Source organism: Drosophila albomicans, chromosome 3, assembly GCF_009650485.2.
Source record: "Drosophila albomicans strain 15112-1751.03 chromosome 3, ASM965048v2, whole genome shotgun sequence".
Classification (NCBI taxonomy): domain Eukaryota; kingdom Metazoa; phylum Arthropoda; class Insecta; order Diptera; family Drosophilidae; genus Drosophila; species Drosophila albomicans.
This window is the reverse complement of record NC_047629.2, coordinates 30,283,489-30,296,487: the sequence shown is the minus strand read 5'-3', so window position 1 is coordinate 30,296,487 and position 12,999 is coordinate 30,283,489. Positions and strand designations below refer to the sequence as shown.

General features: G+C 41.1%; 1 protein-coding gene across 11 annotated transcripts in view; it reads right to left on the bottom strand.

The window, feature by feature from the left end:
- LOC117568615 (potassium/sodium hyperpolarization-activated cyclic nucleotide-gated channel 2) overlaps window positions 1–12,999 on the bottom strand; it is a 29,319-nt gene that overhangs the window by 12,454 nt on the left and 3,866 nt on the right. For 8 of the 11 annotated variants that reach the window (XM_034249376.2, XM_034249379.2, XM_034249381.2 and 5 more), the window contains exon 2: window positions 2,716–4,698. In XM_034249376.2, the coding sequence (XP_034105267.1) occupies window positions 2,716–4,698 (1,983 nt within the window). Of the gene's footprint in view, window positions 1–128; window positions 925–993; window positions 1,206–1,942; window positions 2,402–2,715; window positions 4,699–12,999 lie in introns of those variants that run through there. The other 3 variants (XM_052004124.1, XM_034249385.2, XM_052004123.1) reach the window with 3 other exon arrangements.

The window sequence follows — 12,999 nt, the reverse complement described above, 5'->3', positions numbered from 1 at the left end:
CAACAAATTCCAATGTATTGTAGAGTAATCGGAGTGAAAGTATGTTTATGCTTTATGTCGGGGCTTTTTGTTGTTTAATTGATGCACACGCACTTGATCCGAGCTATGTTTATAGATCCAGATCTCACCTTGCATTCGGTGATTGTCAAGGTCTCTCTCGCCTCGGCGTCGTCGACACTATCAATGCGACTCTGACTCTGTCTCTTTTTCTCAGTTTCTGGCTTTTTGCGGAAATGTTGCCCTATTGACACACGAAATCGCGTGAAGTGTGTTTGTGTTCTGATGGAATGCCTATTGTTTGGTTGTATTCTTTCTTTATGTTGTATTATTATTTATGTACACACTTTTTTTGTTTGTTATTTTTGTTAATCTGCTCACGGTTTCACTGCACTACACTAAGTTCTCTATTCACTTCTCTTCGCCTCTGTTCAGTTCTGTGTTGTTCACACTCAATTGAGTGTAGTTTTTTAAATGGGAAAGCTTCGTTTTAATTAAGCCTGATGAAGCTGATTTAATTTAATCTTCACTCGCATTAGACTAATGAATTTATTAAACAATTTTAGTACTTTTTTTTCCGCGCTATAATTAATTTCTTTGTAATTGGGAATGGAAAATAAGGGAAATGCACTATAGAATTTGCTGCGCGGGCAAAAACCACAAATGAAAAGCACAAAACATTTTTTCAATATTATCACGATCGGTTTCTGGTCAATATATATACGCGACTATAAAGCACACACAACATACATGTGATTTATGTATGCACATTATTGCTGAACTTGACAGTTTGTAGTATCAATATCAATATCAGTTTCAGTTTTGATTGCGCTTTTAATTGTGGTTTGCGTTAATTTTTGTCGCCAGCTTGTAATTGAAAACGTGTTCAAGCAGCTGTTTGCCAGCAATTTGACGACCGAAGCCTGATGCTTGTTCTTGTTATCGCTGCGTTCTGTTTTGTTGTGAAACGTGCGCGGCGCGCAAAATTAATATTACTTTTGAGTTGTGGGCACTCTACTCCATGAGCCGTCGTAGACCGAACCATATAGACCGTCGTTTATCTTCTCCAAGTTATTACAATCGCGCTAACCGAGCGCAACTAGCGGCGGCTATCGCAATGCGCAGCCAACGAACGCCGGCAAACACTCCGAATATCAAGCGCGAGAGTCCGAAACCAAAAACGATTCCGAAAAACGATTCGTGTGTGCGTCGTCGTGTGTGAGTCGTGCGTTCATACATATGTTTGCTTGTGTGTTGCGCGGCTCGCGAGCGTCCTCCAGTTTGGTGTTTGTTTTGTTTGCTTGTTGATTGCTTTACAGTTATGTTCGCTTGTTTGTTACCTCGACTTTCAATTTGTGGCAATCGATAATAAACCCGGGGCGAGATCGCGATCACAATCGCGATTGACATCGAGATCGCACGAGATGCCGAAAAGGGAATTTGTGCGCGTAATTAAATAATTGATCACAACTCGACACTCAAAGACTCAAAGCTCTAGAGCTACACTTAAACACATTATTGTTGTTGATTTCTTTTTACATTGACAGCCGCTGTTGCTGCCGTATTTTTTTGTGATTTTATTATTTCTTTGCACGTGTATGTGTGTGGTTTTTTTTTTCGTAAGTTAATTTAGATTTTGCTTCAAAGTTGTCTGAAGCTGTGCTGCTGAGGCGACTTGATAACCTGTTCTGAGGCACTCTCGCTGCCTGTTGCACAATAAATAAATAAAAACAAATATTTTGTTGTGTGTACGTTTGTATGTCAGTGTGTGTGTGTGTGTGTGTGTGTGTGTGCTGCGTTGCTTTTTAATTGATTGTGCGATACAACGCGAAGCATCGGCCGCAAATTATACCCGGACTATAATTTGTTTGCTTGCTATTCTTAAAAACAAAACAAAAATTTACGCCAATAAAAGCACGAAAAGCTATCATCAACACCAAATTACCTCTAGATTTTATGTAAATGAATTGGCCTAACGGGTCTACCGGGTGGCGAGAGGCCAACAACAACGACAACGGCAACAGCTTCGCGAACCGAACAGATAAATAGTTGCAGAGCGAAAGAGAGCGAGCGAGAAAACGCAACAATCTAGTGCAATAAATTATAGATTCGTTTTAAACGAATTGCGCGCGAACTTAGTCACTGGGAAGCGAAAACTATTATGCTAATAAATAATGCCGGGAGTTTTCCGCATCAACAAACAATCAACACAATTCTGAATATCCAATTCAATATCAAATTCACGGTCACTGCACAACTATCGATACAGCTGTCGATACAGCAACGATAGATCCTGTGTGCGATACTCGCGGCAATCGATTGCACGTTGAAACGATCCTGCCAACCGTTTTTATATTTGAAACTGCGCAACGCGACGTGTTGAAGTTGACTGTTCGCGAGGTATTTCGGTAATTACGCGGCCATTCTTCCCAGAGTAATCCCAGACTCGATTCAGACTCCAAAGCAGACACTCAGACGATGCTGATGGCTTTATGCAAATGCCGCACACGATAAGCGAAGGTAGAAAAAAAAAAACCGAAACCGGTAGACGTGAACTTAACGACGACGACGACGACGACGACAACGTCGCGTCGACGCTTTGCATGCGTAATTCGCCAGCGAACTGGGCAAAACTGGTAACTGGTTAATGCTAGTGATAAGAATTCTCAAGTATGTGTAGTTGAGGGTTTTTTCTGTTTGTTGTCAGGGTAAACTCACCGCTCGCTGAGCTTGCTCTTGTGCCGTCGTATGTGACGTCGATTGAAGCTATTGGTGCACGATGTGGACGTGGGCCGTGCTGGCTGATGATGTACACCAAAGTTGTGCAGTTGCAGCGATTTCAATGTTGCCGGCGCTGTCGATGCCTGTCCAGCGCTCAGCGCATGCACATGTGCGTGTGCGTGTCCCTGGCCGTGTCCTTGGCCCAACACTCCAGCGCTGGCTACTGTGATCGTTGATTCGCCAACCGCCTCATTGGCCGCCTCGGAGCCCTGCTGCGAACCGTTGCTGGACGAGTGATGCGTGTAATCCGTGGGGGCGCTCAGCTGGCGATTAAACTCCGCCTTGCGGCGTGTGATGTCCGTGAGGCAGTATTTGTTTAGATGCCCGTTGCTGGAGACCGAACTCTTGGGTGACGAGGCCAGATGTTGCGTATACGCCGTGTGTGCCTGTCCCTGGCCCTGATGACTGTGGGCATGTAGCTTGTGGCATGAATTACTGCTCACGCTTAGCTTGTTGCCGGCGTTGTGCAGCAGATTGTTGCAGTTCTTGCCGCTGATCTTGGCCGCCAGCGAATGCGGCACCGGCGGACTTTTGCCCGTCGTTGGTATGGTGTTGCTACCACCGCTGCCGCGATACTCCTTGTCGTCGCTCTCGCTGCGCACGGACGCCCGATACGCCGGAAATGTCTTCGTCTTGCTCTTCAGCGAACCGTTGAGCAGCAGCTGCTGCTGTCGCGCCGCAACCGCCGATAGCGCCGGCAACTGTTGTTGTCGTGACGCCGCTGCTGCTGCTGCCGCCGAGGATGAGGAGGAAGTGGAGCAACCGGGTGCTGAGATTGATGCCGGCACTGGATTCGTTGTGCTGACCACTTGCGGTTGCAGTGAATGCTTCTTCTCAACGAGATACAGATTCAGATACTTATCACCCGGATGCAACGAGTTATCCGACACCGCGTTCGATTTCGAAATGATTTGTCCCTTCTTCTTGGCGGTGCGTGTCTTGAGCGATAGATTGCGTAGCTTCTTCGACTGCTCCTTGATCTTGTTGGTGCGCAGAAACGATGGACTATTCGCAATGCACTTGAATATGTACGTTTGATTCACCAGCTGCTGCTTGTCGCTGCCCGTATCGTAGTCGCTGTTCAGATTGAGATTGAGATTGGTAAAATGCGGCTCCGATAGCTGTTGTTCACTGTAATGGCTCTTAAGCAGTCCACTCGCTGTCGCAGTGCCACCACCAAGATTACTGCCGCCAACTGCCGCTGCTGTTGCTGTTGCAATGTCAGATGTGGCTGGGGCTGCACTCAAGCTGCGTGTGTATTCGTGACAGGCATCGTACAGAGCCGATTGGCCGCCAGTGCTGCTCACACTCTGTGTGCCACAGCTGACCGGACTGTGACTGTAGCTATGGCTGTGACTGTGATCGATGATACGCAGTCCGCTGCGACTGTCGCAGGAGTTTTGCTTTGAGATGCCGCTGGATAGCCGACTGTTGCTGCGTTGCCGCTGCGCGCGTGCCTCATCAAAGCCCAGCTGGCCCAAGCCAGCGGCGCCCCTCAGCAGCGAGACACTGTCGCCGTCCCCGCCGCCGCCGATGCCACCGTAGACACCAAGAGCGTCGTCGGCGTCCGCGTCGTCGTCGTCGTTGTCACGAGCTGTTTGCTCGCTGCGGCGACTTCGTGTGGCAAGTGCGACTCCAACGCTGCCGCTGCTGCAGCTATGCTGATCAGCCGCCGGACTGGGACTCGGGCTGTTGCGCACCGATGACGAATGCGACTGCGAGTGGATGGGAATCGACCCAGCTCCAGCTGTCGCGGAGTTGCTGCTGCTGCCCGCCTGTGCGTAGCTGAGGCTGACCAGAGACTGCCGCACCAGATGTTGATGTGAATGCGAGTGACGCTGCTGCTGCTGATGTTGCTGCTGCTGCTGCTGGTGATGCTGCTGCTGCTGATCGTCGGGGTACAAGTTGTCTCGGCTAGCGCTACAAGAGGCACAGACAAACAAGAATGAGAACCGGGTAAATGATACAGAATGAATGGCGACAGTCGCCGGCAAACACACAAATTTATCTATTTGAAATTGGCAAAAAAGAAAATAAAACAACAAACTATACAAATGTGCAGCGGGGGTGGGGGTGAGGGGGTTGGAGAACGGGCGCAAGATCAAGGAGAATGGGGCATAAAGTGGTCAGAAAGAGAGAGAGAAAGAGAGATACTACGCTAAAGTGAGCAGGAAACGGTGTGGAAAACACACGCCGCGAGACAAACAAATAAACAAAAGAACTCTGTTGTTAATTATAAATATTGATTGTGCAATTGTGTGAGTTTCTGAGCTTCCAAACAAAACTGAAGGAATAGAATTGAATAGAGAAGAGAAGAGAGTGAGAGTGAGGAGGGAGATGTGGAAGTGGGAGGCTTGGGAGGTGGTGTGACATGGAGGCTTGAGCTTGAACTGAATGGCTCAATGTGAGTTCATCATAAGTGCTGGGTACATGTGATACAATTTATACACAAGTAAATATTTATAGCAATATATATACAATGGGCCAGGCCAGACCAGCCGACATGCTCATCTGCTTTTGATCGCGCGAAAAATTGAACTAAATTAATGTATAGAAACACGCATGGCACTCAGATAGAGATAGAGATACAAACAAATTCAACTAGAGATAGATATAGAGATATATATGTGTATGTATGTATATACAGCTACTGCGGATACACGCTCACAGCCAAGCCAAGTATCCAAGTGTGTAGAGAAACATTGCAAGCAAATCCCGCCGCACATTGTGCAAATATCAAAGATATATAACCGTAACCTTAGACCTCTTTTTCCCCCAAACTCGAACTGAACGGAAGTTGCTCTAAATTAAATTTTCCTAAAAGCAAAACAGATAAGATAAGCACCGCAATACAGCAATCTGTGTTCCCCACTCATTTGTTTGACATGCCCCCGCAAATTGCCCTTGGAAATCGCCTCGAGTTCATAAATTATACCACATCATTGTTGATCTTGTAATTTAGATAGAGCTAATAGAATAACTTGTAGTGCCAAATATATCTATGATCTTCACAAAGGCCTAGGCTAACACTTAAACTAATATAGTTCTTGAATTCTGCTTAAAGTAACAAAGGCAGCTCAACAAATTATAATTGGGTTAAAGATATAATTTATTGTAGGTTTTAATCAAATTCTTGACAGCTTAAAGGAATTGAAATTCGCTGTCTATTCCTATTTCTACCTCTCTAGTAATAATTGAAGTAAATAAAATGTCAATCCAATAAATTATAATACATTTTTTTAAATAGATCTTTAGTAATACTAAAATTATTGAAATCATTTATTGTCGAACACAGAACAGAACACATCGTAGAATATTCTGACTGATTTAAAAGCCGGTTGACCTTTATTTCTTAATAACATGAACATAAAATCATATCTATATCTTTATCATGAAAATCTTTAAAGAAAGGGATTGATATCATATTGAAAAACAGATTACGCATAAAAAGCTCGTCTTTTTATAACTTTCAAAACTATCCATAGCATTAAAATACATATTCAAAAAAATCGGATTGCCACTTAGTTAGTAACTCAACTCTTTAAAATCCATATTTTTAATTGAATCTCTGACTAAAATCCCCCACAGTTGTTTATAAACAAAGGTCACATCCATAATTCTCACCAACTATTATTTCAAATCTCATATAATTAAATGCGTTATTTAAACTCGCAATTTTCTAATCTGAAAAATGCAAGAGCGTTTTACGATACAGTTTCCTCTCTCGAAATACCCTCGACTATGGCCTGCAAAATCCTTGTTTATTGTTATGCAAATGGGGAGCTGGGTCAAACTGTGTGTATGTGTGTGTGTGTGCGTGTGTGTAAGGTCGAATAGTCGAATGGTTGGTTGCAGGTAGAAGAAGCTTATAGAAATTTGCATATTTTATCGTTATGCACTGTTACATTTTCAAGGGCAAAAAGTGGGCCATGCAAATGGGCCGCAGCCCACTGTGCGCACTGCTCAGTGAGGTGGTTATGGTGGGTATTGTTAAAAAGAATGTTGATGAAAATGTATGTACGCATGTCGCGATGTATGTATGATGAATACTCGGTAGTTCGAACAAAAGAAAGAACAATTCAAATGCTTCGCTAATAAGTAAGTAAGTATGTGTCATGTCAGTGTGCGTGATACCGAGTATCTATCATATCATATCATACAATAGTTATAGCTGTGTGTGCACTCAAATTGTGGCAGTTATTCAAGAGAAGGAGAGTGAGAGCACAATGCTGGTTTTTTGGTTTTTGTTCAGAGTCAGTTGGTTGGTGCTATCGATGATGGGTTCTGCTTCAGTCGCAATCTCAACTTGTTTGGCACGCAAACGAGACAACGGACAAATTTCTCTATTTATTTTGTTTTATATTTTTTTTCTTTCTTTCTTCTTTTTGTTAGGCAAAGTGTCAACAAATGCAAATATTTTATTAGCTTCAACTGTGTGTGTGTGTGCGCGCAATTTGAGTGCAAAAATCGAACCGTTGAGCAAACTAAAATCAATTTCACTCAATTAAGTGCTCACGCCATGCATTCGCACACACAAAACGGAGAGTACACACAGCAAATGCAATTATCTGAATTTGGATTCGAATCGAATTTGAATACGAGTTCGAGTTTGAGTTTCCAGCTGGCAAATATTTGCGCACGTAATGTGCATTAGCAAAATGACTGTGCATTTGGATTTGGGCGCACGAAAGCCCTTCAAAGATACAGCTACAGCTACAGCTACAGCTGTAGATACAGATACAGATACAGATACATTTACAGATATGCCTGCATTAATCCGATTTCAAGTTCAACTTGAAATGAAAGCGACAGCAACGCTTCGCACTACACACAAAACTTAAGCTACATCATCAACTTCAGGTTTAGTTTTCGGGGTTTGAGTTTTGGGTTCAGGGTTTGCGTTTTCTTATTTCACATTTCGATCTTTTATTGTCAATTTTATTATGTATTTTTCATTTGGACTTCGGCATACTCGAATTACGTATGTCAAGTGTTGCGGACACAAAATGTCGTTAGGCTTTTTTTCTTTTTTTTTCGTTTGAGGGGCAACCTGAAGCCGCATCCGGATCAAGAGCATTGCCAAGTGGCTGGTCTGCTGGTGTGTCCACCTTAGGCCAGATAATTTTATTGAGTGTGGGACCTGCTCCAATGTCAACTTTGGCGCATTGGAGACACATCTCGAGTGGCTGAGACCCTTCACATTGAGAGCACGTGCTTGCATCCTCGGGGCAATCGGATTTGTCTTTTGATGGCGATGCTGATGTTGATGCCAGATGCCTGATGCCTGATGCTGCTCTTGGTGTTGGTGATTGTGCTTTGTGGTCAGGGACTGCCTTGGGAAGTACAGACAGGGGAGGAGAGGGAGACTTGGAGGGTAGTCAGTCAGGTCTCGGACTTGCTTACAGTTTCTCGGTCGGTCGGTCGGACTCTTGCGTCACAGTGAGGCCCCCCTTTTAAATACAATACGACTCAATTATTAATTCAAAAGCCAATTGAAGGCATTAAGCGTAAATTCGAGAAGCGTAATTGCGCCCGGTCGCTGCTGCTGCTGCTGCTGTTTCTGCTGTTGCATTCCATTTCGTTTATCGAAATTATATCAATTTTACAGTAGCAACTGCAGCCCACGAGGCGATGGGAATATATGCCATATAATGGAGATATTGTATGTACATGTTCTCGCACAAGCGAGGGAGGTTTGAACCGTAGTCAAAAAGCATCAGATGTGTGATTGACAATCTGGCATATTTTGTATTATAAATATACCATACTTAAAATTCAATAGTATATCGATGTACCAAATATAGCCTTCAATATAATTTAGTATTCATTTAATATATTAATTTGGTTTATTTGAAGAATAGTAACCCATTCTTTAGCTTTTATTACAAATGGGTTGCGGGTATCTTATCGTCGAGTACACTCGAATGTAGCTTTTGTTGTTAGTGCAAAAAATATTTATTATTCTTTTAGTCGTACATTTAAAGAAACAGAAGAATATGAGATAAACTGTGTTTTTAGAAAGAAGCCCACTTTGTTTTATAACTATTTTTTTTCTTATTTCAAATCCTAGAAATAAGTATATGGTACACCCATGGAATAAGCGTTGAAATAGATCCATTAGCAAAATAACATCATTGAAAAATTTATTCATTTCTTACAAAGACACTTCACTTTTAAGGCAAATTGAAAAACAGTCTTTTTGTTATCTATAAACATAGAAATATCCATGTATAAACAACCAAAACTAAATATGGTGTAATATTAAATAGCTTTTCATTATTAACTTTCTAAGTAAACCAATCTATATCCCAATACACGCATTTCAAATGGCATATAAAAACTTTTTTTATTGAGAAAGTTAGATTTTTCCACACTCTTTTCTTTACACCACAACCCCGCAAACTGTTCTGCCCACCCTCGCGCTGTCGTCAGGCTGTCGAGTTGCCCAGTTTCGGGCATGAGTTTTGTGCAAAGAAACCACAAAGCAATTGGCCTGCTCTAATTTTAGCAAAAATATTCATAAGTCTATTATTAATTATGCATGTCTTGAACTTTGCCACACATTTGGAAGTTGGCAGCGTCACAAGTTGTGCAACATTCCGGTCGAGTATATTTTTAAACAATTGCGCAAATTGATTTGTTAATTGCAATACAATGAAATGAAAGCATTTCGCAGAAATTAAATGCATATATATCAGAAATGCAAATATGAAATCGTATTGGAAATGGCAATGACAATGCGAGTGCAATTCCGATTGCGATTGCAAATGGAACAAACAAATTAATGAACAAATCAAAGCTAAACAATTTGCTAAACATGCCACTCAATTTTCATGTTTTAGTTGTTCAAATGTTTACAGTGCTCCAATCACAGTCATCGCTGTCATCGTCTCTAATTGCAAGTCGATTCGATGCGATTCGATGCGAACGCAATTTTGATATTGTATAATTGATAATTCAATTAGCTACGTTCTGGAGAAACGACGTACAGCTAGATACTTATTTATATTTCCAATTGGGACAGACACCTAATTCCGTATTCTTCGCACTCGGATAGTTTAGTTAGTCATTTAGTTATTTAACTAAAACCGGTTTTGTGGCACACAAAGGATCAATCAGTCGTCTAGCTAAATTGAAATGAGCCATTGTCAAGTGTCTACTGCGATAATTAATTGGAATTTTTCGGTTATTCTGCCTGAAGGTCAGCAGCTACTACAATAGGTACTATAATGGCATCGTCTATAAAAAGAACCATCAGTTATTTCTGACACAACTGGACATTAATTGCGAGAACTTTCGCAACGCACAACAACAACAACCACAAAATTGTTGCGTGTGTGTGTGTGTGCGAGAGAGTTTTTATATATTTTGCAAATTGAGCTGGAAATACAATAAAATCAACCGACATGCCAATTCAAAATTAATGTCATTGATCTTAAAATTAAATTACTGTGAAATATAGAAATCTAAAATATGACCAGACGCCACACAAAAACACATACTATATGTTATGGCGAAGTGGTTACTGACTGAATCTGGCGGGGGTTGCGGGTGGCAGCAAAGCAAGCTTCAAAAACACGAGCAATTATTTGATTAAAGCATTGAATTATTGTATTTAAATATTACGAGGTTCATTGGCATTCGCATTTGGGACAAAAAAGGGACAAATTATGAATGCAAATCATAATGATAATATATAGTACATTGAGAAGAGCTAGAGTAGAGGGGGAGAAAGGGGGAGATAGCAGAGTGCGTCATACAACTATTAAAAAAAATGTATTAGGTATATCATTTTAACAAGAAATTTTGTTTGCATTGTGTTTACTATTGAAAGTAGCTTGCAAATGGGGGAAAAAATAGGAAGAGAGCAAATAGCATTAAAAGTGTTATGGGGACGTTCTGTAGCAAGTACATAAGAGTAGTAAGTATTAAGTATAAGTATAAGTAGTAGTAGTAGAGTAGTATTAATAGTAGAATTAGTAGTAAGTACTTTTAGTTTAAGTTGTAGTAGTTAATTTGTATTTTTGATTAATAGTTGAAAGGTAGAGAGGCAGAGAGTGGCTATTTGAAATTTGAAATTTGTCAGTACCTTAACTGATGATGTCAGTAGTAGGCAAAATTAGCTTCCACAGCGAAATACTTATACTTGAAACTCAATCGAATGTTTTTACGCTGATTCTTTTTTGGTTTTTGATTTCGATTTCGATTTCGATTACGATTTCACTTTGTTTCTTTTGATTTTGTTTTTGTTTATATTTTGTTGGTAGCAAAACTTGTTTTGCTTGCGCTTCTGTTTTGGTTGTTTTTTTTTTTTATTATTATTTTTATTTGGTTTTTGATTGTTTTTTAAGTTTTGTTCATTTCAACTTTTGTACTTTTAAGCAAGTTTTCTGTAAAAACAACAACAACAATGACAAACATAAATTCAAATGTACAGCTTTTTTGTTTTTTGGTGGTTTTTTTACCTTGAAACGAACCGAAACGGAACACAAACGTAACGAAATGAGATTGGTAATGAAACGAAATGGAATTAAACTAAAACGTAAAACTAAGTTGATAAGCCGGATTCCAGTTTCCATCATTCCTGACGAGTTGCCAATTTCCGCTCTAACACAATGCTGAATCCGGCTGGCCAACACACACACACACACATACATATATAGTAGTACTCTATGTACATGTGTATGCTAAGAAGTGTTATTGTGTATGTGTGTGACTGTGTGGGTGTGATGCTGCTGTCAACACAGCATAGAAAAATGTGTAACTAGTTCAATTGGAAACATCGAGATTTCCACACACAAAAAGACCAACAAAATGAGTTTATCTATTGCTCTTTCCTTCTGACTGTCTGCTTTATAGGGTGTATGTGTGTGTGTGTGTATGTGTCTTTGTATGTGGGGAACTATGTGCAGGCAACAGCAACAACGATAACAACACACAAGTACACACACACACAAACTATACAGATGCAAATGCAAATATGTATGCATGTGTAGTATGTACATAGAAAGCCGAAATTCGGTCAGTGGTTTAATCATTGAAGTAAAAGCGAATGCTTCCGCTGCTGCATTTTGATGCTGCTGTCGTTGGACATGTACATTGGGATATGCAACACAAATACACGAAATACAAACATACTCACACACACATTCACATACAAATACGCATACAGATACGAACACATGTAGGACAAGTAATTGAATGGCGCCTGTGTGTATGCAACGCTTTCTGCACACTACGTACAAGTGCACTCAACGTACTTTGACACTATTTTCTCGAACGCTTGCTCATTGTTGTTGGCGTTGGCGTTGTCGATGTCGTTGTCGTTGTAGCTGTCGTGTGTTCGTGTTTGCCATTGTTGTTGCTGTTGCTATTGTTGCTATACTCGCCATTGTTGGCCGTTTGGCTTTTAATCTAGTTTCGTAATTGCATTGACTAAGTGACGGATGACTGCCCCCGAGTCGAGTCCAGCTAGGCTCAGTCTCCTTTCTACAGCTGTCGCCGCAATGGACGACATACTTGTGCTGTGTGGTGGGGAGGGGGCATTGCATGGATTTGTATTGGATTCGATGGACGGAAATCAATTGCAATTGTGCTCTCAAGCCAAAGGAAATAAGCATAATGGAGCAAATAAGAACTTGAACATTCAAACGTAAGTGTCTAAATATCTGCTGCCCACGATGTTGTCCCCGCTCACTCAACACACACACACGCACACACATACAGATTGGCAACAACACAAGAACAACAACAGTAACATCAACATCAACAACAACATCAACAATCAATACCAACAGTTGAACTAAACAAGAAACAAACAAACAAACGAACAAACAAACTCAGCAAACAAACGAAAAGAATGGCAAAATGTTCAAAACGTAAAGGAAAACGTAGACGAAAATGAAATACGAAATACGAAAACGGAAACAGAAACGGAAATACATTCATGTAAATATTTTAAAATGTACACGTACACATGCACATGTAAGCGTGTCGATGTGTGCGTGTGCGCTGGGGCACAAGGTGTTTGCAGGATGTTTCAAGTCCACTAAATTATTTACGGTCACACTTTGTAAATATTTAATGAAATGTTGGGATTTCTTGTCCCATATTATCTGCATACACATTGAAACATCCATACACTCACACATACATATGTACATGCTTACATGTTGTATACTGTATACGAGATACGTAACGTAAGGTAATGTAACGTAACAG